Below are 27,160 nucleotides of genomic sequence, written 5' to 3'. Positions count from 1 at the left end.
ACTATTGGCTATTTGTTTCATGTCAGTCAATCGGTACAAAGCTGATCATTTCACCACTAAAGTTCAACATTTCTAGTCCTGGAAGAAGAAAATAACTAGATAATAACTTAAAATTTAATGTCTAATAAATAAAATGAAATCATTGGATATTAACAAATGCTTGAATCCTTTATTAAACCAATACAAGGAGAATAATTGAAGAACCACTGGTTTGTCCAGACTACAGATTTAGATTAAGGCACTTGGAATCGTCCAGGTTTCGGAGTGAGACATCATTTATTTTTACGAATGTACGAATCAACCGTCCTGCCGTTTGTCAGTTACAGTTAAATGAAGCAGCAAGAATACAAGGCACTGCGTTCCTATGTTATTAAATTTTCAATTTTCTTTTTAAGTATGGATTTGAGCGCATTTTACGCCGCTATTTATTTTTTATGTGAAGCGCCGCTAAAAATCAATCAACGTGATGGAAAAACGGCAGCTTAAACAAACCTGTGGAAGTCAAAAACTGGGAGAGAATGAATCAATGAAACTGGGGAAATATATGTGTTTATTAATACGGAGGCACATGTAGTGTGTTTGTTTGTTTGTGTGTGGAGTGTGTATTGTGGGGTTATGAGATGCTGACTTAACTGTCGAACCTTATATTGCTAGCTTAATTCAACAAAGCACCTTAATAACCCCCAATGATAAACCCACACTGAAACCCCCATTTCCTCCAGCATCCATTTCCATGCGATTGCTCTCCTTGATCGTGGCCACATTAAATCTTGTTTATTGGTAAAAACCAAACTGCCCGGCCCTTGAGATGAGCTTCTGTGTGGAGCAGGTAGACCTTTAAAAGCCGCTCTTTGACAGATACCTCATCCCATCAGTATAAATATGAGTCACAGTCTGCTCAGACAGCTAAGGGAAGAAAAACAATGTCCTCACACGAAAAGAAGTCCCTTCACCCGAACCAAACTGTGCTCGGAGTTACATGCAGTTCAGGTCTGTGATTTTATTGGGATACTGAATCATAGCAGAACTGCTCGGATTGTTTGTGAGCTGGCAGTCTGCCCCTCAAAAGATTACAAAAAATCAATTCTATTGTAATCACAGATCGTGACCAGAAGGGCTTAAATCTCAGTATGTATGTGTGTGTGTGTGTGTGTCGCTACAAGTCTGGTCGATGCTGCTGTTCTGACTGCTTGTCCCTGCTCTCCCTTGACAAAAGCAGACTCTTTTCAGCAGGTTTAGTGTGACCACAGGCATGGTGTGTTGCTGGGAACAGAGGGGACATGGGGGAATAAAAACAAACATGAGAGGAAAGACAATTTTAGGGTAGTGGGAATGTTCCTGTAGATGTAATTGACTGGTGAAACTCCATCTTCTCCCCTAATCCCAGTCTAAGCCATAGCTGATACTTGGCAGAGCGCTGGGGACTCGAAATATGTTCACTCTGTGGTTTTAAATTCATTTGTGTGTTTCTCTGAATGTAAATGAGTCTCGTACGTGTCGTTTTTTACATTTCCTGCTGCGACTGACATTATATTTTCCATCTTTTTTTTTTTCACAGAGGTCCTGATGAACACTAAGACGGAGACTTCGGATCTCAAATGGACCATCTTCTCGCGTGCCAAACCCGAGGTATGTAACCCGAGCTTCACTGTGTTATCTGTATTCCTAACAGAGGCCTGGTGGTGACTGGGGATTTTTGGCTTCCAGCTGTTCCTTTGTTACTTTGGCTATAAAGGAATTCCTTATATGGCAGGTAACTGACAGAATAAAGGAAACGCCAGAGTGAATGTGGGATTTAAAGTATATTGAAAGCAGATGCTTTGATATATCCCATCAACCTTGGAGTCGAAGTCACTGGCTGCCCACAATTTTGGATACTGCAGCCAGAAAAAGACATATTTGTAATTTGATCAGCTGAGGAGTGGTTGCTAGGGTATTTTTGCCAGCAGTGTCAGTGACCAAAACTGCTCAACTTGCCGATGTCTCAGAAGGAAAATGGTCACAGTGATGCTGGCAGGGAAATTTCTGGAACTGGGCAGAAATACTCAACAAATGTGTCTGCTTTTGATTAGTATGCAAAGCGAAAGAGTCTCCAAATAGTCTCTAAATAGTTTTCACAGCTATTATCATTTGAAGCAGTTTATCAAAAGCTTCGTGTTGCCAAAAATGTGGCTGGGTTGTGTTTTTTTTTCTTTTTTTGTCTTTAACTTTGCACAAAAGGGAATAAAACAGTGATTGAGTCGGTGGTGACAGGCAGCAGTGACGAGATGCCAAGAGCTGTCAAATAACGCAGACATAAAAGGGTCACTATATAGTATAGAGTAGATACTTGTGGCAACTTCCAGCCTGCTCAGTTATAATTTTCTGGCTTCTCAATTACAGGCCTTATCTTTTCCATGTGTTTTGGCATTTTGTTCACTTGCAAATGTAGTTTGAGATCACTCAAAACCGACTCCTGCCAAGGTGAAGATGGTCAGAAACTCTGTTTGCAATGTCGACATGTGGAGTGTATCTGCTTTATTTACACGAGGCGAGTTTGTGCAATGGTGGATGTTGCCAAAATAGTGCCGGTATTAACCTTGCTAACTGTAGTCTTTTACTTGTTGATACAAAAACATAGAGTTACTTTTCCACTATACACGAGCAAAGGCGTCAGAATCAGTCCACACATAGGGACCCCTCCTTCTCGGCGCCTGCCAGAAATAGGAAGCGCTTTTTCAGGTTTCTGATTGGGCAACATGGTTTCAGGGTTGAAGTTGGGTTCCAGTTGGTTTGGTCTGTTCTACAGTTGTGTCGTTTGATTTTCAAAAATACTTAAGTGCCAGTTGTTGCATTAATCATTCATAAGGAGGCAAAATAAAACTAGTATTCATGTTAACCCAACCTACGTATGTGTGCCGAATTCCGTAGCTCTAAGTGAAACGTAGCCCTGATGTGACTCTGTTGAAATATTGTAGGGGGCGCCGTTGAGCCATGTCGCATTTTAGAACTTGACACTGGTCGACTTTTTTTGTTCGTCCTCTATTTGCCGACCAAATTTCGTAGCTCAAGGCCAAACAGGCTTGTGATGGGACTCCGTTGAAATTTTGCCATTTTGGCATTGACATGTTCAGTTACTTTAAAATATCACATTTTTTGCCAGTCCTGGTGTGTGTGATGATTTTGATAAGTTTTCGTGCATGTTTAGTCCCTCTAATTTGCGATTTTAAAGTCAGGCAAATAATAATAACAATCCCAGCAGTTCCAATAGGGTCCAAGCACGACAGTGACCATAATTATTGGATTTTTAACTCTCCTACAGTTTTCAGTTTTTGAATTTATCATCTGTTGGGAAAATGCACCAAATCTAAGCCTAAATGAAATCATGATATTTCACGAGAATCACTCTATTGTACATGTCTAATTTATAAATTTGTCAAAAATAAAACATTTGTACTAAGTAGACCCTGTTCAAAACAAATCTGCTTTCCTCAGCACAACTGACAAATCATGACTGACAAGTTATGAGACAAGTGTGGACATGAATTAGAGAGATTGAGGGCAAAATAAAATATATGCAGCAGAGTTCAAAAATGGTACACAGAGCAGAAAGTTGTTAGAAGATACATGCAGCACAGTGACATATAGAGTTTATGTGCAGAGTCGTATGAAAAACGTCTCATTTGTATCAGCAACATAAAGATTAATGGTAATAGTATGTAAAGATGCCACATTAGTAGCATGTACATGTTGATTTAAGATTTTCTCTTTTTTTTGTTTAATAAATAATCAAAGAAATTAAACTACATTTTTTATTTTTATGATCTATTTTGACTTAGTTATACTGCACAAAAGACATGTTTGAGTTGCCTCTACTTCTAGCTGAGATTGTGCTGTTTCCATTGAGGTGCAGGACATTTTATTGCAGTGAAAAATGAGCCCACAGTGAATGAGTATGTGACAGGAGCCAAAAATTGGCAAGAAACTGCTTCTTGGGGTTCAGAGGGTTAAACCTCCGATGTAATAACGAACAGCTGTGGCCAGTTTCCAGCAGTAATAACACAGGATTTAGCCGGTTATGTGTGTTAGCTCAGGTTGAATGTATATGTCTGTGTCAAACACAGCTTTTGTGTGAAAGCTCCTCGCTCAAACCTCAAACATGCTTTGTGTGGAAAGGAATGTCTAACATGGCCCCGAAACCTAATCTTCTGGTGTCGGATTAATTATGTAGCTTCCTAAAATGGGATCGGCCCTCCAGGAATCCAAAACAACAAAACCAATCAATACTTCTAACTAAAGCCAGTAAGCAATGTGTAATTTAGGACATTTTTTTAAGTAGCACGACATATATGGAAGTGTCCCATTTAAAGTAAATCAACTACATCTGTACACTTGTTGTTCATTCAGATTTTCTTTCACAACAAACATTTATTTGAATGATTTTTGTCCAACCCAGACGAGTCCCGTGGGAAATTTTGTGCATCTTCATCACAGAAAACATTTTGTTTCACAGACACGTGTGCTGCCAAAGTCCACAGTATATATTTTCCTGGGATTAGAAGGGAAATTCTCCCTTCCAGAGATTCAAACGTGTCTCTCATTGCTCTGCTGCACCATAATTCAGTCAGACCAGTATTCTGCCTCACTCAACACATCATCTGCAAATGGATTTTTAAAGATTTACATATTTACATAACTGAATTTCTGAGCCTCAAGTTCAGCAAATCTGCTAAATTCTGCCCCGAGTATGTTAATTTCTTGCTTGTTTCCCGCTCTTGGGAACATAGTGATGGTGAACGTGTTTGCTGTTGACTCAGAAGTCAAACATTAAAGCAGTTTTCAGTTGCATTTGGCTCCCCAACAAATGTAGATTTGTTTGGAGGGTTTATACTTCAGAACATATCTGTGATAGCCCCTCTGTATTCTTGTATTTTCTTCTATAAGTGTGTTTGAGGGGTAAAAGCTGTGTCTGTCTTGGATGCTGTGTGCCGTCGTGTGCTTTGTTTGACAAGTGAGACTTGTATTCCCACTAGCTGTGCTGCAGCTCAGTGGGAGGAATGATTTAACAACCCAGATTCAAATTTGGACTGGATCAAAATTCACAGCAGGGCAGGTCTGTCCCACGAGTCTGTGACAGGTGCAGTACAGCAGAGGGCCAACAGAGACATGCAACATTATTTTGATTAATCAGACCGCTAACGTTACTGATGACACCCAAGCGAAAGTCTTTTATAGGTGAAGGAAATCTGCTCGGTGTCCCAAGTTTTCTGGGTCAGATGTCATTTTAAGGTGCAGTCTGACAACGTCTTTGTTCTCTTTATCTCAGTGGGAGGAAGAAAGCGGCTTAGACGAGGAGAACAACAGCGTGAGGATCTATCTGATCTGCCAGATGAACAGTTCATCCAGCAACTGGCTACGTAGCGGCTTCATCCCGCGACGGGGAGCGTCTTACGTTTACGTGGAGCTGCGATTCACCATGATGGAGTGTTCGTCCAGGAGCACGCACCACCGCAGCTGTAAGGAGACCTTCAACCTTTACTACTACCAGGCAGACTCCAACGAGGCCACGGCTACGTACCCGCCCTGGATGGAGAACCCCTACGTCAAGGTATGTCTATGGAATTTCCTGTTATTATTATTTAAGGGCTCTTTGAAGAGATCAATTTTCTTATCACGGTTGGTACCACTGTGCTGTGTAACGTCTTCCTTGGCTCGGGAGGAAGCTTTTTCATATCCATCGACACAATTAACTGCAGGGCCTTTTCTTGATTATCGAAAATATGCCTATTATTTTCACCATCGATCAATTGAGCCAATGGGTCATGACTTTAATTGGCTTGTTTTGTCCGACTTACAGTCCAGAATGTAAAGATTTTCAATTGGTAGTTGTGAATGACAAAGAAAACAGAAAACCTTTATGTTTGGGAAGCGAGAAATTTTTTTGGCATTTATGTGTTAAATGATAGTTTTCTGTCACAATGACAGAACAACAATGAGTTTAAAAGTTTGATTTTTAACACCTGTGTATAAACTGAAGGTTACCAGGCAGGAAGAGCCTTACAAAAACAAGTTATTAAACTGCAAACCGCAACGTGTAGCGTTACCCTCGCTGCAGAATAACAGCCCTTGTTTGAGGCGGGCAGATCATAATATAGGTTGCTCACTAATTGACCCCTGACCCCTCCACATACCAAAATGTTCTTGCAAGACGCTAAGCCTTAAGTTGCACACCAGCTCCATTGATGTGTGAGCGAGTGTGTGTGAATGAAAAACACATTGTAAAGCAATTTGTAGAACCTAGCTAAGGTTGAAAGGTGCTACATAAGGGCGGATCATTTTCTATTTTCAGACGTGGAATATGGAACACTGCAGGCTTCATCTATAGGTTACAATGACAGCATTCTCTCATTCCCACATGGGCAACTTTTGCATTAAACCTCTTTATTCAGATTTACTTACAACCATGACAAAGAGAGTACATGTGCAGTATTTGACATATCCAGGGTTGGACAGTAAATCAGAGTTGAAAGCTCTACTAATAAACAAAAGGCTAAATCCACAACTCTTAGCAAGCTTATCAACATGGAGGCAGGATCGGTCTAACAGCCAGACAGCATGACACTGTACTTCTTTTGACTTCTGACAGGTGAGCTGTCACACGCAAAGTTTATAAGCTGCAGTTAGACAGATCGTCCTCAGATTGAGTCCTGCGCTCCATCACTGCTGTCAGGTTATGATTTTTACTGAGAGCCTGATCCGTTTACCACAGTCCAAATATTTTTCTTTCATATCAGGCTTTCTTATGAGAGAGTTTTTGGTTTCACGGTCTCACAGCAGGGTATTTGGAATAGTAGCCTAATTATTGTCCACATGGATGCGTTCCAAGCGCTATGTATAGGACGTGACATTCACACTACTGAACTACTAAAACCGTGTTCCTTGTCGAGTATTTGAGCCTATCTGTGCCGTTCAAACTGCATGCAGTCTAGAGTTGTGATGTTTTAAAAGTGATGTGTAAAGGTTACCATGTTCCACCCTGTAGCGCTGCCATTGCAACTTTTATGGGAAAGTGATCATTCAGACATGAAGCCGACGCCCCGTTAGATTAACCCTACTCAGGATTTTCATGTTGGACCCCAAGAAAGAACATATGTGCAGAATATTTGTTGGTATTCAACATAATATAATATGTTAAATAAATTTCCTGATAAGTTGACGTATTTTTGGTTCCAAATGCCTGACAAATGTCCTTCTTTTTATATTTAAAAAAAAAATCTTCAAACATTAAAAACAATACCTGTCACCTAAACCAAATGGCCTGGATTCCAAAAGACCCCGAAAGTCCTGAGTAGGGTTAAATGGAAACAAGTGTCTGAATGGAGCCTAAAAGGCAGGATAACACTCTATTGCATTGAATTTGGTGGGATACTGCTTTAACTGTTTTACCATCACAAACGGGAAGAAAGCTTTCCAGAACACTGTGAACAAAAGTTCATCGGAGGTTCCATTAATCAGGAGAGCTCTCGTCCCTCTTGTTGTTTTTCACCCTGATCTATGTGTACTGTACAATAAGTGCTTGTTGATAGTTTTCCAAAGCACACAAGTTTCTGAAAGATTTCTTTAATTCCAACAGACATCAGTAAATAAAATCAGTTTGCAGGAACTAAAAAGTTTATTTAGTTACGTAATTTATTAGCGTTCACATTTGCTCCCCTTTTATCGCTTGAACTTTCAGAGCTTTAATTGAGTCATGGGAGCAAGGACTTTTTTAATAACTCCGCTCGCCTGCACATTCAATCTGGTTCACAACCTGCATGTTTTCTTAACATTTATCTTCTGGGTTTTATTTCCCAAACACGTAGCTTATGAACGCAGCCTCCTTCGGCATCTAATGTCAAACCTCTAATTGTGGCTGCGTCCTTCAACACAACACCAAGTGGCGACAGAATAGTTCCTGCTCCTCAACTTCATTCCCACCTAATAATGTAACTTTGACAGAAAAATAAAAGTGATGAAATGTTCGCTGTGATAAATTACCTTTCTCTGCAGCAAGTTTCAAGTCCCTGCAAGTTGAGGTTCAAAGCGTACTGTAACAAATGGGAAACAATGGCTGCCAGGAAGGTAGTGAATCAATCTAAAAAAAAAAAAAAAAAAAAGAAATCACAGTGGTGTGGTTTAGAAAATGTTCAATAATGCAAAGCACATGTGATGTCGAGTTAATGGGCTGAAATGGCTAAAACATGCAAAACTGCCAGTCTGGTTGTTCTTAAAACTGAATCCTGCGTGCTGGAATCCGGCCATTACTTGAGATCCTTTCTCTTTCTTCCTGTCTTAGGTGGACACAGTGGCTGCAGACTTTCTACTAACAAAGGAAAGGGAGAGGAAATTCAATGTGAAGACCTTAAGAATTGGCCCTCTATCCAAGAGAGGCTTCTACTTGGCTTTTCAAGCTCAGGGCGCCTGCATGGCCCTGCTGTCTGTCAGAGTGTTCTTCAAAAAGTGTCCACCCCTTGTCAGCGCTTTGTCCTCTTTCCCCGAGACCGTTCCCCGTACTCTAGTGCAGGAGGCCCAGGGCGTATGCGTGGACCACGCCGCCCAGCAGGGGCCCAGACCACGGCCGCCAAAGCTCTTCTGCGGGGAAGACGGCCAGTGGGTGGGCCAGCCGACGACCTCCTGCGCCTGCCTGCCTGGGTACGAGCCGGCCGAGGGACACACGAGATGCATAGGTAAGACGCAGGCGAGGTTAAACTGCACGTAAACAGATATGTATGTATGTAGACTACACCCACATAGGCAGCAGCGGAGGCAGACTAAACAAGAAAACAATGGTAAGCTGAGGGTGGGGTGGGGGGTTCACCGAGGGTTGGAGAGGAAATGAGAGACCGAGGAAGTTAATGAGGCAGGGGAGCGGCGGTGACACAGAGGGGACGGAGAGAGAGGTCAGGTGGAGCAGCACTTATCTCCGAAAGGAAGAGCGGGGTCAAAGGCTCGCTGCTGCGACGACTCATGGCTGAGCTGAGATAGAGGGGGAGCGCAGGAGGACCGGAGAGGTGAAGGGGAGCGCAGGAGAGGGGGGGAGAGGCGGCATTCTGGGTAAAGATCATATCACTTTGAGAACATCAAAGCAAAGCAGGCTAAAAAAGAAGGAAGAAACAGGAAGATTCTCTCAGGAGCAGTGCAGCAGCTCCGTCTAATGAGTCCAATTAGCATGCCTCGTGCATGAACACACACACACCCCCCTCCGCACACCGCATCGCAGCAACACAGATAAACGTCGAGCCCTAAAAACAAAGAAACACGAGAAGAAAATGCCACGTTTTCCCAAGTAAAATGCGCGGTTTCATGTGTCTGTGTTTGAAGGTAGGCTTCAGTTTGATCTCTGTGGGAGGTATAATGATTTTTTCCTAACAAAAAATAATTTCCGACATTTTTTTTTGCTGCCGGTGGAGTGGCATTTCCAGAGTTGTGTCACTGAAGAGAGCTGTGAGGGGGGGAAAAAACACTCAGTAGGCCATAAAGGGAAATTGCCTTCATAGAAAGATTGGACAGTTAATTTGCTTCGTAGGCCGGTCATTTCAGAAAATGAAATCGACATCTAGGTTTAAAATTAAATTCATTTTTGCTGTAATACCATTATCTCCCAGAGACAATACGTATATTTTCTGGGTCAAACACAACCGTCTGACACCAAACTTATGAAGGCTGTCGAGTTGATTTAGTGTTTCAGATGAGCTTGATTAGAATATTTCAACCACCTCTAGCGGGCTATAAATACTGCTGCATGGGAGGGGTATGTTTCCCTATGTGCTGGTAGCGCTTTACTAATATGTAATACCAGCAAATATGACTCCCTAAATAGATCAGAGATGGACGCCCTTCTGTCCCGGAAAGTATGAATTCTTATTATTTTATCATCATTGTTTATCTGAGGGTCCATTTTGGTCAGAAATAAAGCTCAAAAATCAGAATACCAGGACAAAACTTATGACTTTTTAGTGTGGTTCAACCTTCCTCCAGTTAAAAACACTGCTTTGTGCTCAATAGTGACTTCTGCTGTAAATCCGACAGTGTTATTTTTGTCGTCTTGTGAAATCAAAATAAACACCCAGGTCGCTCTTTTAATCCGGTCCTATTATAGTCCTTTTCATACGACTTATTTTAACTCACATCTGTATGTTATTTTGAGCCGAGGAGCGACGCAGCAGCTTCTCAGCAAGCATTAATCTTTTTTTTACTTCCGGCACGTGGAAAATTCCCGCCGCAAATGTCAGTCGGAAAAGATGGGCGGCGGGAGCGCTGACCCCGTGAAAGACGTCGGTTTTCGCTGTAACAACGCTCCAGCCGGTGTGAAAGTTTATTGTTTGATCGCTCTCACTCAGCAGCTGTGCATCAAGCGCCACACTGAACACAGAACGTAAACACGGCAGGTTTTTGGTGTGACTGTATGGGCCGTTAGGAGGTGACGGCTTATTACGCATGTAGAACAAGTGTCGCTTTGTTGAATATGGTGTAGAAGCTGAGGAGAGGGGGGTTCAGATTGAGGCTCAAATTAATGTCTGTTATCAATTCATTTATATTATATTTATTCAGTTTTTCAGATTGATGATTTAATCCATAAAATGACAGATAGGTTTATAAAACAGAGAAAAGCAGCGAAATTTTCCAATTTCACAAGTAGTTTAGCAGATTTCACAAAATTATTGTCAATTGCTTCTCTGTCAGGCAACTTATCAATAATTTTGCGACTCCTTTCAGCATTCAATGAGGCTCCATTCACTGTTTCTTTGTGTCTCGACTGCCAGAGTACTGCTTTTGGCTTTACAAAACAGACTTGGAACAACATTTGAATCAATAAACAGACAGTTCTTCATGAGGACTCCCACATGTCTGCTCTCATTATTCAGATATGGTCGGGTAAATTCAATGATAAGCCGCATGTCAGTGACAGACAGGTTTTTTCACCAAATTGGCTATTAGTATCAGATTCATTACTGTGATTGTCTCCGTTTATAGCCCTCATTACATTGTTCTGTCTGTCAATCTGCAACCATCTGGCACCTGAGCACGCCGAAAGAAAAAAAAAAAAAGAATGCATTTGCAAATACGGTTTGACCCAGGTCTGTGTAGGACACGGCGAGTGTGAGGGTTTTGTGCAATGTGCTGCAGTATTTGCAGGTCACGTCCGGAATCGGAACTAATCACAATCTGCCTTCGTTCGTTCTCCCGTCTTCTTCAGCCTGCCCTGTGGGTCAGTTCAAGTCGGGCACGGAGGGACAGTGCACCGGCTGTCCAGGATTCAGCCATGCCACCATCAGAGGGGCGTCGCTCTGTGCGTGTCGCTCCGGATACCTGCGAGCCGAGTCGGACTCTCCGGACTCCGCCTGCACTCGTGAGTATACATCAATGAGCACATGTGTAGGTGCTAAGCAATCAGTAACCTCACTTGTTCTCACACTGTTCCTACCTTTGCTCTTCTTTGCTTTGTTTTTGACATCTCTGGTGCTATTTCCTTTTTTTTTTTTTTTCCCCTTTGGTGTCATTTAGCCAGGCTCCTCCTAAGCTGCTTTGTGTCCTTTGTCCCTTTGCTGGTCATTGAGATGCATGTCTTTTGTGACAGGTTGTTGGGTGGGGGGTGGGGTTCTCTCTCTCTCTCTCCAAAGTGAAGTAGGCATTGATGGTCTGAAGTGACACCTCCATGCAGATTCAGGAATTTCAATTCAGCCACATTTTTTTGGATGTGTGAATGGGAGGGACTTTTTAATTAAGTGCACTCTTGGAATGGCCATGAAGAGGATGTCAAACTGTTGACAGTGTCTGTTCTCTACAGGTGTGATATAAACACCAACAAGAATGAGCATTTGCTAATAGTGATAATTTTAATTACAAAGGGTTTTATCTTAATTATTAATCACTTAATTAGGCCATTCCTATTATACATTCTGTATTGGTCTGGTCTGCAATTGTGCTCGTCGCATGTTTTCAATTTGCGTGCACAATTTCCACCCAACTGAGCCATCTGTACATCACGCAGGCCTTTTCGCCTGGAAATGTGTTTTACATTATTATGACAGCCTTGGTGATTTTAATAAAGTGGATTCTGATTGCTAAGACATAAAATGTATCACCTCTAAAAATCCTCATTCCCAAATGTTAAATTCAGAATTCATACGCGCCCAGATTGAGTGTGATGTTGCCCCACTTGGGTTTCCAATGAGAACGCCATTAGCACTTAAGTTAGCTGCAGGCTCAGTGACAAAGCTCTGTCTCCTTGGCAGGAACAGAAACTCATTCACAGTGCCTGAGTGGTCTTGCTGTTTAGTTATGCTTGGCTTGAGGCAATAGCTATCTTCTTACAATTTTCAGACGGTGATCATTATCATCCCGTTTTAGACAAACGTAATTGCACCAGTTAAATTCTGCAACACATATGCTCCTGCTGTGACGCAAAGCCACTGCAACAGCATTGTTCTGCTTCGTGACTACATGTGCAGACTGAATAAAAATGTCTTCAGCTCAGATCAGAAGCCATAAACAAATGGTCTATGTGGGTCATGAAAATGTAAAGCAGCGGTAAAATGACACAACAAGAGATCAGCAGAGAACTTTCATACCTTGTGATGACACCAGGGCTACGTGACACATGAAATTCATGATTCAACTTCCTTTTTTCTTTTTTTTTTTTTTTTTTACCAAATAATAAGTACTGGTGAAGGTGTTTAGTCATGGGGAAAAATAGAAGAATCATAATAGGTAATGTTGCTATAACAACATTGCTGAATCAGTCTGAGAGATTTGAAAAAAATTGCTGCACTTGAACCTGTCTGCACTGCGGCTGTTAGGATCAAAAACACTTCAACAAACTGTTTGGTATTTTGAGGTTTTCGCTTTCTTAAATCAATTCCATTGCCGCGTCTGTGAAGTAAATATGAAGAGGAAACTTCTGAAAGGTGTCAGATTAGGTGGGTCATGACACCATCCGATATGCAGATTGTATATCCTGGTTTAATGCTAAGCTAAGCTAACTTGTTTACACTCATTAAAGCAGCCTCAGACTTCTAATTCAATGCTTTTTTGTTTGCCAAAAACTCTTTACAATACAAAACGAGTTGTTTTTTTGGTCACTGTAGGAACTCCCTCGGCCCCGCGCAGCATCGTCCCCCAGATCAACGATACCACGCTGAGTCTGGAGTGGAACGAGCCTCTGGACAACGGCGGCAGAACGGACCTGAGCTACTCGATCAGGTGCTCCCTGTGCAGGTCACCCAAGGGACTGTGCATCCCCTGCGGAGACAGCGTCAGCTACCGGCCCGCGCAGGACGGCCTGCTGGGTCGCAGGGTGGAGGTGTGGGGCCTCCTGCCGCACACCACGTACACCTTCACCATCCAGGCGCTCAACGGGGTGTCGGAGCTCAGCGGCAAGGAAGCTGCCAGCGAAAGTGTCAACATCACCTCAAGCCACAACGGTAAGAGGTGGAGGGGGAAGAGGCAGAGATGAGAGTATAAACAGTCGGATTTTCATGTGGTGTTTATAATTCTGCTGCCATCTGCGCAGTGCCATCGCTGGTGTCTGTGATTCGGAGGAGCGACTCCACAGAGAGCAGTCTGACTCTGCACTGGTCAGTCCCCGCTCAGCCACACTACACCATTCTGCAGTATCAGCTGCGCTACTGTGAAAAGGTGAGAGCTCCCTGACAACATCTCTCCACTGTCTGGTCACATACTATTGAGTTTTTCAGGATTTTGTTTGCAGACACACTGTGGCTCAGAGGATTAGCGAGCTTTCTCTCACAGCGCAGATGTAGTAAACAGGGTGTGGCGTGGCTTTTATGGCTTTTATGGCTTTTCTGTTGTGGTTCTCCACTACTTTCTAAAAGCATACAGGTTTGGTGAAATGGGAACACAATTACCTGGAGGCTAATAATTGCCAAATAAATGCTTCCGTGATTTAGTAGTGTTAATGACATGTTGCGGTATAACAGTTCAAGACATGATCATCTGATTCATCTGGTTTCTGGGAATAATACTCTGAGTGTTTCTGTACCAACAGCTATGCCACACACAGTGGACATGGGCGTGTATTTGACATTACTGTGGCAGCGTTTGTGTTTTCTGCAAACCAAACAGCACTTCTTATCACACTACTGTGTACTTTTAATGTTCTGTGATTGGATTAAATGAAACTCCCGGTTTAGTTCAGGCCAGTTTGACTAAAGATAATTAAATCCCTGTAGATGGCCCTTTGGTGACTTTCTAGATAACTTTACTTTCTTTCGACAGGAGCGCCGCAGCGAGGATCAGTGCCGCTACACAGAGAGCAACAGAAACCAGGCTGTGCTGACAGACCTCCGCAGGGCCACACAGTACGAAGTGCAGGTTCGGGCCCGCACCTCAGCTGGTTATGGCAGCTTCAGTCCCGCAGCCATCTTCGGCACCCTCCCTGATGGTAAGAAAAGGTCTTGTTAGCTCTTGAAGAAGAGTCTCACACACTATTACTATTTTTTTTTTTTCTTTCCATCTCCACTGGGAAGTTCTTTCAGATTCTTTTCTGCATAATCAATCCCTGCACAGTTTCATATTATGAATTTATTGCCTGTGTCCTTGCATTGAGTTAGCGTCCTTGTGTTGAGCCTCTTTATTATTATGAATTCCTGTCATGTCCTCTTTTTTTTTTTTTTTTTCCCCTCTCATGCTTTTCTTTGCCACAAATGTAAACCTCCTGTCATGGCTTCTGTCATTATAATACTCTAACTCTCTCGCTTTCTGTCTCCTTTTCTTTTTTCTTTTTTTTTTCTCTGTCTCTTTTTGTTCGTCTTCTCTCCCAGGACATGACTCTGCCTCCCAGTTCTTGGTACCTGGCATCCTTATCGCTGTCGGGATGCTGCTGCTTGTCACTTTCGTCTTTGTGGCCGCCTACTGCATACGGTGAGAACGAAGGAAAAGGAGGGAGAGAGAGGGAGAGAGAGGGAGAGAGCGAGACAGGCAGAGAAAAAGACAGATTTGCAAGGGAAAGAAGCTGACAAAATAACAGGAAATGGAAAAAAAAGGAAAGGGGGAAATCGAAAACCAATAACAACCGCGACCCCAATTTTACAGTTTTGCACCACTTTGTTCTTTTGTTTATACAAATCATATCTTATCAGCAGTGGATTTGCACTCTGTTACCCACACCTTTTCTTTTTTTTTCTGTCTGTGAGGCAGTTCAGACACAAAGCAATGCTCATGATTTCTTTTGCTTACACAGCTAAAAGCTATCCTGCTCATTAGAACATTTTCCTTAGGCTTCATTGTTTGAGTAAATAGTGTTGGATGCCATCACAGGGAGAAACAGAGAGAGAGAAAGTGCATGAGTTTGTGTGTGTGTGTGTGAGAGGGATGACGATAGAGGTAGAGGGCAGGGAAAGACAGGATGCAGGCGCTCCAACCCTGTTTCCACAGGACAGGAGAACAATAGCTGTGACCTTGTGACACACACACACACACACACACACACACACATATATACACGCACACACAAACCAGTGACTGAGGCCCAGATCTGCCACTAACTGAGGGTGGTGCATTATTGCTATTTTAGGCTTATGAGGTGGGAGAGAGAGAGAGAGAAATGGAGGAAGGCACGGATCCAGTAGCTACAGGGTTGTTACAGTCTTGTAGGGATGAGTTTGCGCCAGCAGAATTATAATGGAGGCGCTTGTGTCAAAGAGCGGAACCATAGGGGTTGGCTCAGGTAGCCACCAGTACCACAAGCCACCGTGTGTTGTGTGTTTAAGATTGCCGAGGATTGTTTAGGGCCAACAAAAGCCTTGCACAACAATCAGTTTCTGTGTCAAAAGGGAAATAGAAATGATGGAGGTGTATTTTGAACATAGAGTACCTTCAAGATACTGTATCTCTAATGGCTGGAGGGCAGTTAGCTGAAGTGACCTCTGACCTCTCGGTGAATGAGGCCAATCTAGTCGACTATTGCCAAAGGGGATCACTAGAGAATCATATTTTGCTTTTCTTATTTGCATGCTAGAGTCAAATAATCATACAAAGTGTGATATTTGGCTCATTTATTTTTCTTTTAGTTTTGTTTGAGTCAGCGAGGCGGCGTGCTATTCTTATTGCATTTGAACAGCCACATTGTGAGCTCATTGATTTGCATCCCATTAGGCTGATAAAGCGTTAGGAATACTTGCCAAAGAAACAAAATCAAACATCCATTCTTCAGGTAACTGCACTGCCTTCTCTAATCTTGTTGTATTTATTCCGATCTCTTTCTACCTGCAGCCGGCACAGCCGAATAAAGGATCCAGAGCTGAGTGACAAAAATAGCCAGTACCTTGTCGGCCAAGGTAACAGATCAAGGACACGCACACTAAACCTCAGCTGTGATTTACAACTCATTCACGTCAGGGAAATCATTTTTAATGTGATCGGGCTCCGTGCTGCTCGTAGTTGTTTAACATTTCTTCTCTTTCCTTTCCCACGGCTCTGTTTGTCTTACTCTCAAAGGGGTCAAGGTTTATATCGACCCTTTCACCTATGAGGACCCTAACGAGGCAGTGCGAGAGTTTGCCAAGGAAATCGATGTTTCCTTTGTAAAGATTGAGGAGGTTATCGGTGCTGGTAAGCCCCGGCCATACGCTTTATCTATTATTAACAATTGCATAAACTTTGTTTTAGTCAACTCCTTCTGTGAGCTGTTTTATTTTTGGCAGAATGCTCTCTTTTGAAACAACATGATTAAAATTTATCTAATTTACTAAGTTAAATTGACTAACTGTCATTTAAAACTATTGTTTGGATTCTTGTTTATCAGCCGCAATTCAATAAGGCTGTGGAAATAAAGCAATTAACTGATAAATATGTTGCCAGTATTAGTGGCCCTCATTCAAACCAAAGGGCGCCACTAGCTGCGAGCAAGCTTTACATTTGCTAAATACAACAGTTATCCTCATAACGTGGCAGGAAACAGCGTTAATGTGCGTTTGTGTGTCTGTGCGCTGCAGGCGAGTTCGGGGAGGTGTGCCGAGGACGGCTGAAGATCCCAGGGAAAAAAGAAAACTACGTCGCAATTAAGACTCTGAAGGGAGGCTACACCGACAAGCAGAGACGGGACTTCTTATCTGAGGCGTCGATCATGGGACAGTTCCAGCATCCCAACATCATCCACCTGGAGGGAATCATCACGGCCAGCTGTCCCGTCATGATCCTCACAGAGTTTATGGAGAACGGAGCTCTGGATTCTTTCCTCCGGGTCGGTGTGACACAAAAAACACACACAACTGAAACACACCGTCTCTCAGCTCGCACACTTAAACACACCGTCGCGTCACTCATCCTCCAACTGAACTGTATCTCTCCTCTCTGTAGCTGAATGACAGCCAGTTTACACCCATCCAGCTGGTGGGTATGCTGCGCGGCATTGCCTCTGGCATGAAGTACCTGGCAGAAATGAGCTACGTCCACCGAGACCTGGCTGCCCGCAACATCCTGATCAACAGCAACCTGGTGTGCAAGGTGTCTGACTTCGGCTTGTCACGCTTCCTGCAGGAGAACTCCTCTGACCCGACCTACACCAGCTCTCTGGTGAGACCACAGCGCTCCTCAGTTAATGCTTAAGAAAGGAAGCCTTTCATTAAATCCATGTACAGTATGTCTGCCTGTAGGATGGTGCTCGTGCAAATCATCTTAAAGTGTTCATTTTATGGCTCCAGTGTGCAAATGGGAGATCTAGAGACTGATTTGACAAATAGATCCACTGATTATGAGATGGTTTAGTGTCTGCAGCACAGTAGCTGAATGTTGTCTTCATCAGTTTAGTTTTCACACAAGACTGAAGCACACATTGTATAAATGTTGAACAACGTTATTTACTCACATGTTTTACATTTGTGCAAATGTTATTTTGGTGTAAAAATGTATTATTTGGCATTAACCTGAAGTTGTTGTTTTACCCTCCTTTGCTTTAAATCTCCGAGGCCCCATCTGTCCATGTTTATGTGAAGATTTAGAGTGCTGACTGTTTGCTTTTCTGCGCAGGGAGGTAAAATCCCAATCCGCTGGACAGCACCGGAAGCGATAGCCTTCAGAAAGTTTACCTCTGCCTCAGATGTGTGGAGCTATGGCATTGTCATGTGGGAGGTCATGTCTTTTGGAGAGAGACCCTACTGGGACATGAGCAACCAGGATGTAAGTTTAAGCAAAACAAAAAACAAAACAAAAAAACATGCTGAGCCAGTCTCACAATGATTTTTTAAGGTTTTGACAAGCACAGCGCAAAGCCAAACAAAACTAAATTTAATATTTGGATTCTTAAAAAAATTGTTTTTCAGGTAATCAATGAAGTGTCAAAGTGATTCAGGGCAATTTTACCATCAGGATTTTCTGACTTTTCCCTCCTCTGTGTTTATTCTTTCTTCTTGTTTGTACCCTTGCTGAATTCTTATGCCTCCAAGCGGCTTGAAATTGATTTAAATACCACTTGGTTAATGCGTTTGTTTGAACAGTAATCATTTTTCTTCCTGTCAGGTAATCAATGCCATAGAGCAGGACTACCGGCTGCCCCCGCCGCCCGACTGCCCCACGCATCTGCACCAGCTGATGTTGGACTGCTGGCAGAAGGATCGCTCGGCACGTCCTCGCTTTGCGGACCTCGTTAGCGCTCTGGACAAACTGATCCGCAACCCTGCATCGCTGAAAATAGTGGCTCAAGAAGGAGCAGGGTGAGAACGCAGATGTGTTAAGTTACAACAGAATAGTTAGCAAAGCTGTAGCCAAGCAAAGAAAATCTTGTTTGACTGAAATCACAGCTACTCATCAACCAACTGATTGGTCACGGGGAAAAGAAATTTGCCCGTTATCTCAAGATGAACTAATTTGAATGTAATCAGTGCCTACAAGCCTTTTTGGTTTAAATGGACTATGAATAAACATGAAAACTACTATTTGCAGCATATTAAATCATTTTATACTAAAATGATAACAAATTTGTGCGTGCACCATATTAATATTTCTGCAAACAGACTTATATCAACTCGTGATGGCAACACAACCATTAAAGTTAAATTAAATATGCTACAGATGAGTTAGTTGACCATTTTTACCATGTGGCAGTCATGCTGTGATATGCAAAGTACATTTTGACCATCACTTTGAACAAACTGCAGCAACACCGCCAACTTTATTGGCGTGGCTTTAGTGATTTCGTAACAGATTCCCAGTGAATATTCAGTAAATGTAAAGTAAGTTAGTGAATCTAGCAATCTTCATTAAGCTTGCATGAGCTCAAAATTGTGTAAACACCCTGTTTTCCGCAGGTGGTCTGTTCCTCCCACCACCTAAAAAATGCATTAATCCTGGAAAGCTATTGATGTAAAGTAACACCTGCAGCTGTCCCACCACTGAGAATTTGATTGGATGACAGCATATCAACCAAACAGTCGACTTGGAGGCTGCAGCCCTAATAGCTTAAGAATGAAGCGAAGACACACAAGCATTCCTCTTCTTTCATAACGTGTCTTTCTTAGTGTCCATTTAAACTTCTGACAGTCACAGTTCAGACATTACCCTCCTACTGCCCAATCGTATACACCTTCTCAGTGTCCCGCTGTGACCTGTCAGCCACTTGCTGTGCCCATTTCCCTTCCTCCACATTCTGCCTGTCGGCTGGTCAGATACAGCAGAAGACTCTCCTCCCCTGACAAATCCCATTGTTTGTCCCTGTCAGTCACTCAGCCTCAGATTATACCTCTGCTTGTCAACTGGAATGTTGCTGCAGGATATATATAAAGCTCCTCACTGTTGTTTTGGTGGCGGTGTATGTAAGTTATTCTTTTGTCTGCGGACTCCGTCCCTTTAGGCCGTCCTACCCCCTGCTGGATCAGCGCGCACCTTTATCCCTTTCGCCGTGCGCTACAGTCGGGGAATGGCTGAGGGCCATCAAGATGGAACGCTACGAAGACAGCTTCCTGCAGGCCGGTTTCAACTCAGTCGACCAGCTGGCCCAAATTACCACACAGTCAGTTTCTATTTCCAGTTCTCTTATCTAAATTGATACTTATCTCATTTTCACTTTTCACTTCACACTTCCTGGCCACAAGGTCGGGGAGCTACAATCAAAGCTTGTAGTAGTAGTGACACTTGCAAACAGCCTAAATGTTGCTTTTATTTGAATTTAACTAAAAGAGAAAGTCCAGAGAACAAGCATTGGGTTCTTTTATTGTCCATTAAAACCTATCTTTCATTTTTTCCTGTCCTTCCTACCTAATTAGTGACTTTTTCCATCTGTTCAGGGATCTGCTGCACATGGGAGTGACTTTGGCCGGGCATCAGAGGAAAATCCTTTCCAGTATCCAGACAATGACCTTTCGGAACAAGAGCACCGCAACTGTGACCTTCTAGCAGACCTGCCTTCTACCCTGGACGTGAACACCAGCACACAGGTGCCGCCGTGTACTAAGAGCACTCTGGATCCTCTCCTGTGACCCACTTCGAACACAGACTCCAAGAGACGTCGGAGAGTTTATTCATGACCAACAACAAAAAAATAAATTAAAAAAGGCAAAAAAGAGAATTAAATCCACAGATAAGGACGACTGATGAGCGAGTCGTCCAGTGACCGTCAGGACTGAAGTCGTGCAGACTGACTTGGACTCATTTTTACAGTTTGCGGTCAGTGTTTTTACACCTGCCTAAGGTTAGGACTCGATACATGTGCCAAACCAAGAGGAGCGACAGACCAGAGTTTACACAGTTTCTGTAGTATCACGTCATTTCGAAAACAGGACAGTTTACTAGTGTGTTGTCCAAAATGTCACTTTTACCTTTCACCAAAGGAGACTAAAAGAAAAAAAAAAAAAGAAAGAAAAAAAAAGCCAATTCAAGATGTTTAGTTTTCGTATTGTGTGTAATTATGAATGAGAACTGCTTTCACCTTGGGTGTCTTGCATTAATCCATCTGGATTACATTAACGTCACAGACACCTTTCACATCAAGACCGAACATTTCAACGGTGGGATTCGACTTCTTTTTATTTCCCATTTGACTTCAACATTACCTCCTCTTTACTCAGGTGTGGTGTGTAATGCAGACTTTGGAGAGCGCTGTACTTGCCCTAATCAGACTCCTCTCATCTTCCACTGTCTGGCTTTTCCCTCGCCAGCTCAGCAACCTGCGAGGAGAACAAAGACACAGAGACATATCAGCACTTTTGTTGTTTCAGAGTGAATTGTAATCTTCAGTTAGCTCCATGTGTTTCTCTTGGAGTGTAGAAACTGGCTATTTCTACTGCTGGTGTTTCTGCTGGCAGCTCAGTTTTATTATAGTCAGACTGAACGAGGACCAAGTGGACTCAGAGACCAGAGAACACTGTAGAATTGGTTTTTCTTTGTAGAAATGTACCAAGGAAGCTATCTGGCCTCAAAACTTGTTTTTCTTGATATAACTGATACATTTATAATTCTCTTATTCTGTATTCTCCATCTTCCAGTGCCATTCATTCGTCTTTGTGGACTTAAATGCCAATTTTATAAAGCAGAAATCTCTCATGAGTGGATTCAATTTTGTCTCATTTAAATGTACCTTAAAGGGTTACTCTGACATTTGGAAGTTAAGTGTATTTTGCTTGCTGTGTAGTCAGCAGAATGTTCTCTGCCTTTGCCCCAAAGCAACACAAGAATGGTTTCTTAACATTTAGCGTGAAAAAAACAATTCACAACTAGCAGCTAACAGGCTAGCTTGTATACAAGACTGTCCAATTGGTTTCAGTGGGGAATGCTAACACTGTTGAGCTTCTGTTTTATTATCAGACAAGCAGCCTCACATTTTAAGCTGGGTGTGTCATTTTCCTTCATCTGATGCTGGTAAAATACTTTCCCAACAAACAACACAAAAGTATTCCTTATTTGTCATTTAACGTGGAAAATATTGCACAGCTGTCAGATAACAGGTATGTATGTTAGGCTTGTAGCCATGCGTATCCACTGGTTTCAATGTTGAATAAGGTTCAACATTGATAGAACACACATATATGTCCGCCAAAACAACACAAAAATAATCTTTATTTATCATTTAACATGAAAAACATTACACGGCTGTCAGATAACAGGCTAGCATGTACCCTGGAGTATCCATGGGTTTGAAGATTGAATACTAATAACTTCTTTAATTAGTAAAGTAGTATTTTCAGTTTAGATTGTTTTTTTTTTCATCAGATGTTGGTTGTGTGCTTTCTTTACAACCTTTACCTTTAAACGCAGCTCTCAGCTAATAGCTAGCAGGCTAGCTTGTAGCAAATTGGTTTCAGTGTGAAATGCTAAAAAGACTGTTGAGCTACTGTTTATTTATCACACAAGCACCCCTCAAATTTGAAGTTAAATGTATGATTTTCTTCATCTAATGCGAGTTGTGTGTGTTTTTTAGCGATGTTGATTAGCACAACAAACAGAGCTCAGCTAATAGTTAGCAAGCTAGCTTGTAGTCAGCATAGCAATACTGCAGTAGCTCCAAAACTACACAAAAATGGTTTCTTAAAATTTAACATGGGAAACAATACACAGCTATAAGCTACAAAATGGTAAACTACTACTACTACGGTCAACACAATGTTTCTGCTTTTGTCTCAAAGCTACACAAAAATAGTTTCTTCATGTTTGGTTTGGAAACCACTGCGTAGCTAACAGGCTAGCTTGCAGTCCATTGTATCCACTGGTTTCCTCTGAGGAATGCTAACAACACTGTTTGATGAACCTCCCACAGCTCACGCCGTTATTAAAGTGCTCGTTCAAGAAGAATAGCTGACCAGAGTTCAAAATGTCAAAGTTTGCTCAAAGATTTTGCATTTGTTAAAGGATTACATGAGCCCTTTTGACATTTAGGTCATGTTTAATTTTCCCGGGGTAGCTCACAAACCTGAGGAGCATAACACCACTTTCTAAATGCTTTTAAATTTGTGCCATTGGACACTTTAGCCAAAAAGTTTCTTCTAAATGCCTTGTGTTTTTAGTGTTTTTGATTTTTTCTGAGAAGCTTACTGCTCTGCATTACAAAAAAGAAAGTGTTTTTCCTGATAAGAAGCAGCACCAGTGGAACCAGCTTTAGCACCTTGGTGGTGTTAACATGGCATAGCTGTTATATGTGATAATTCTGTTTGGTTTCAAGAGGTTTAAAGTGCAATTTCTCTTTCCTGCATTCAAAATTGAGTCAAACATGCTGATTAAAATTGATTCACATTTGGTTATTGCAAACCAAAAGTGTAGTGCTGGTTAGGTCCTCACGTTGATTCCTAATGATTTTCGGGCAGTAGTAGATAAAAAAAAAAGATACTCGCGTGGTTAGAAATGATCCATTCCCTCCCTTACTGTAAATATATATTAAAAAATAACAGGCCTTAGTCAGAAGCACTGGTACTGTCATGCAAGAGACTGACACATTCCTTGAAATATGATGGGAAATGTAGGCTTCATATTGAAGATCTCAATAAAAAAAAAATCGACTTTTAAATAGAAAATACATCAAATACTTTTTGTTTACTATCGTGTGTGTAGGCTGGTCGGGATTCATAATAAAGATGCACACCAGTGTTTACCATCAAAGACTCGGTTCTGAACTTATTACCATGTCATGTGGCCTTTGTGGATATTTAGACATCAAGTCATTCTCGCCATAAGTGATGCATGAAAACTGCATAAATATACACTAATGTCATTGTGTGGACATAGTAGAAGTTCATATGTGACCTGAAGTGAAGATCCACCTGTCTCTGGTCCAAAACCTTCTCTCCTGAACTCACAGAAAATCAGCTCACAAAGCCACTACATCTTTACACAAAAAAAAGAACACCCTGATGTTTCTCGATTCATTTGAACCTCTAACTTTATTCCACTGCTAGTAAATGTGAACTTAATAAATGGTTCTTGGCTGTCTTGTTTCTGTCTTTGGTTAGATAATGTGTTGCCGGAACTGTCTGAGATCATGTAAGTAAAATGTCTAAAGGGGTGTTTGGGGTTTTTTTTCGTCTGTTTTCTTTATGGCTCTTGTTGCAAACGTGCCTCTCATCTATCCCGCCAACCCATTTTTTCTTTAATAATGAGAGAGAAACAAGAGACTGGAATGAGTAGAATAGAGTCTCACTCCCCCTTCATTTCCCAGTGTTGCTTTCCAGAAGCCTTTACTCCTTCGCCTTCTGTTTCTCCAGAGAGCCTTTACCCCTGAGGGCTCCAAGCTTGTCCTCCTCTATGTTTCCCTTCCTGGTCCTCAGCCCTTTTAATCATGAAGAGATGTTCTTTTCTTCTCCTGTGCCTTGGGCTGAGAGCAGCTTATAGCGCAGCATAAGCTTAAACTCTCTCTTACACACTCTCACACACACACACTGTTCTCTCCCATCTCCAAAGCTACCATAACCAGGCTTAGCTGCCAGGGCTTCAGAAAGTGTTTAGGTTCATTGATTAATGTACTTTGATTATCTCTGTGTTACTGACTCATTCCTCTTCTTCTATGACTCTCGTGTGGCCCACAAAGTATAGACGTGCACGAGCAGAGATAAATAAGAATGAGTAACTGTTACTGTAAGCATGTTTTTAGGTTGTTTTTTTATTTTTTTCAACCACACATTGTGTTTTGGAGCACACGAATCTCAATGTCAGACTATTTCAGTGTTTTAAAGAGAGAGACAGGCATTCATCTCTGGTTTCTACTTCTGTCAGTGCTTTGAGTGACCCTTGACCTCGCCGTATAGTACAAATCTAGCCGGAGCTTTGTCTGCGTCTCTGAATGGCCATTCATTAGGACTGCTGTTGGGCAGAGAGCAGACCAGGCCAACCAGGTTTTTTAGCATTCGGTGGATTGTGTCATTCCCCCTCGCATTCCTCTGTGCATTCAAGTGTGGAGAGGCTGTGTGTGTGTGTGTGTGTGTGTGTGTGTGTGTGTGGGTGGGTGGGGGTTAACCATAGGGACAGGTACATGTGTGTTTGAAAGCAAGTGGGGCAAAGGAGGGAGGTAATCTGAAATGGTTTCACCCTGCTTGGAGCCAAAGAAAATCAAAGTGTGATCCTGCATCAAATGCGTATTGTTAAAAGTGTAGACCAGCAGTAGTGTTGGACTCCCATAAAGTCGGGGCACTCACAAGACCGATTTTTTTTAGCAAAAATGGTCAAATTCAAAACAACTGAGGCTGAAATGCTTCGAATCTTAGCTTCTAGTACGGGTCAAAAACACTGTATGGCCCTATTTGCATGATTGTTGTATTCCATTCCTCTTCGTGGATCTGCGGCGATGCTTTGATTCTCAACAGTAGCGTGAAGATGGAAATTTGGGTTTGAGATCGTCATTTCTGTGACACTCTCCCTTCGCTTCAGGTGCCAGATTTCATCCCTGAGATGACTTCCAGACAGTTTGATCAAAATGGCCCAATATATCTGAGCAAATCCACCAAGCAGCCCGCTAAGATTATTTTTCACCTGTGTACGCAGCGTGATTGTGCTGAAAGATGGGAGCCACATTGCTCGGCAGAGCGCTTCCACTCTGTTTCGTATTAAATCTGATCACTGGGAAAGTTGTCACTCTTCGCCGCTCTACAGCATATCTGTTGACTTTGCAGGAGCTTGTGCCAGGCCATCGCTGTAAATAAGAATTTGTTCTTAGCTGACCCACCTGGTCAAATAAAAGTTGTAAGAATTTAATTATACTTTGCTGCTGCAGTGCAGTTTTATGTGGAATTAGGCTGCTATTTTTCATCATCTGCTTGATCCACTTAATCAATGTAAACCTTTAGATTACCGACCCCTGCTGTCTCCTCAGTGTTATTATTGATGTAGGGGAGTATTCAAATATTGTTATATTATCTACTTCCAGGCTGTCGCCTTCACAATTAATTATTTTGGTGGAATCTCAATTTATTTCAAACTTCTTAAATACTAATTAATAACATATTTGTCCAGAGCAGCAGATATAGATCCATGTCTGGCCTGCTTCTTTGTGCATTTGTTTACTCATAAAAAATGATTATTCATAAAGTCAGATCACTTCTATTATGACTCCTCAGCCATAAATGATATATTTAGTGCCCTCTTCTCCTTCACCAGGCTTCAGAGAACAGACCACATGCTTGATGGAGTTATTAGCAGGATGAGGAATGTGAATATGGACGTCAGCACCTTCAGGACAAGCGCCCGGTGGCTCCAAAGGTGTTTGCAGGTTCCTGCTCTGTCTCAGCTTTCAGCAGCCATCCATCTCCCCAGTGGCACCCTTTTGTTTTCCACTCTGCTAAGATGTGCTCCTTGCCTTCTGTGAGGAAATGAAAGGAGTGTGACCTTCCCATTCCTTATCCTCTCCGTGTGAATCACCCCATATTCTGAAACTCAATCCACATGCGTCAAGGACCACTATGCTAGGGGGGAATTAAAAAGTAGGGGAAAACTATCAAATAGCTCTGAAGAAGAAGTAGTGAGGCTTCAAACGGAGTGTCTGAAGAAGGAGGAAAGTTCATGAAAAGGCCAAGACTAGAAGTGGCAAACATCTCCGGTTAAAGATGTTTCTGATCAGTGTGACTGATTGGCGTTGTGAACTCGTCTTGCTAAACTCAGATTGATGAGTTTACTCTTCAGTGTTGTGCTTAACCTCTCGCTCGGGCTTCACCTTTATGTCCTAACTCAACCCAACTCCTCCACACCTCTGAACTCTACGACGGTAAATCTTCACCATCAATTGGAAAATGCCAAGAAGTCCCTACGAACTAACAGCCTTCTCCTACTGACCACCAAGGCATTTTTGAGGTTTGATTTAATCAGGACAGAAGTTTGTAGAAGTTTTTGGAGGGGGTTGGAGAAACTACAAATCAAAATCAGCTTTCGAAAAATCCCAGGGTTGCTTTTATTCTGCCGTCAGTTTTGTCTGTTTGCTCTGTGTTTCGTGATTACAGTGAACGCTGCTCTTTATATTTGTATTGTGGCCGTGGCTGTTTACCATAGCTGGATGTTTCTGCTTCTTTTTCCTACGTTTAAATTATAGTTTGCCAACCGATCGCCTGAATTAGCCGGCTAAGTGTTTACCAAGCAAACGAGCAATAAAAACAGAACGTCCAAATAAACGCACATGTGAGTGGTACCACACTGGGAACAGATTTTGCTCTGAAATGTAAAATCTCTCTTCCACTTTTTTTGGGGGGGTTTCATGAACGTATCCCCTCCTCCTCACACA

At 42.3% G+C, this 27,160-nt stretch overlaps 1 protein-coding gene across 2 annotated transcripts in view; it reads left to right on the top strand.

Moving 5' to 3' along the window:
• Nucleotides 1–23,559, top strand: part of ephb4a (eph receptor B4a) — a 42,546-nt gene extending 18,987 nt beyond the window's left edge. Inside the window, exons 2-17 of one of the 2 annotated variants that reach the window (XM_008276233.1) lie at nucleotides 1,559–1,629; nucleotides 5,306–5,587; nucleotides 8,315–8,705; nucleotides 11,216–11,368; nucleotides 13,107–13,442; nucleotides 13,532–13,656; nucleotides 14,257–14,422; nucleotides 14,802–14,901; nucleotides 16,252–16,316; nucleotides 16,477–16,590; nucleotides 16,974–17,221; nucleotides 17,338–17,553; nucleotides 18,007–18,156; nucleotides 18,496–18,689; nucleotides 19,826–19,984; nucleotides 20,259–23,559. In XM_008276233.1, coding sequence (XP_008274455.1) covers nucleotides 1,559–1,629; nucleotides 5,306–5,587; nucleotides 8,315–8,705; nucleotides 11,216–11,368; nucleotides 13,107–13,442; nucleotides 13,532–13,656; nucleotides 14,257–14,422; nucleotides 14,802–14,901; nucleotides 16,252–16,316; nucleotides 16,477–16,590; nucleotides 16,974–17,221; nucleotides 17,338–17,553; nucleotides 18,007–18,156; nucleotides 18,496–18,689; nucleotides 19,826–19,984; nucleotides 20,259–20,367 — 2,879 coding nt within the window. In that variant the 3' untranslated portion in view covers nucleotides 20,368–23,559. The remainder of the gene's footprint in view (nucleotides 1–1,558; nucleotides 1,630–5,305; nucleotides 5,588–8,314; nucleotides 8,706–11,215; nucleotides 11,369–13,106; nucleotides 13,443–13,531; nucleotides 13,657–14,256; nucleotides 14,423–14,801; nucleotides 14,902–16,251; nucleotides 16,317–16,476; nucleotides 16,591–16,973; nucleotides 17,222–17,337; nucleotides 17,554–18,006; nucleotides 18,157–18,495; nucleotides 18,690–19,825; nucleotides 19,985–20,258) is intronic. The other variant, XM_008276234.1, reaches the window with a different exon arrangement.
• The last annotated feature ends 3,601 nt before the right edge of the window (nucleotides 23,560–27,160 follow it).

This window comes from Stegastes partitus, unplaced genomic scaffold (genome assembly GCF_000690725.1).
Source record: "Stegastes partitus isolate 25-593 unplaced genomic scaffold, Stegastes_partitus-1.0.2 Scaffold67, whole genome shotgun sequence".
Classification (NCBI taxonomy): Eukaryota; Metazoa; Chordata; class Actinopteri; family Pomacentridae; genus Stegastes; species Stegastes partitus.
This window is presented reverse-complemented; position numbering and strand designations above follow the sequence as displayed.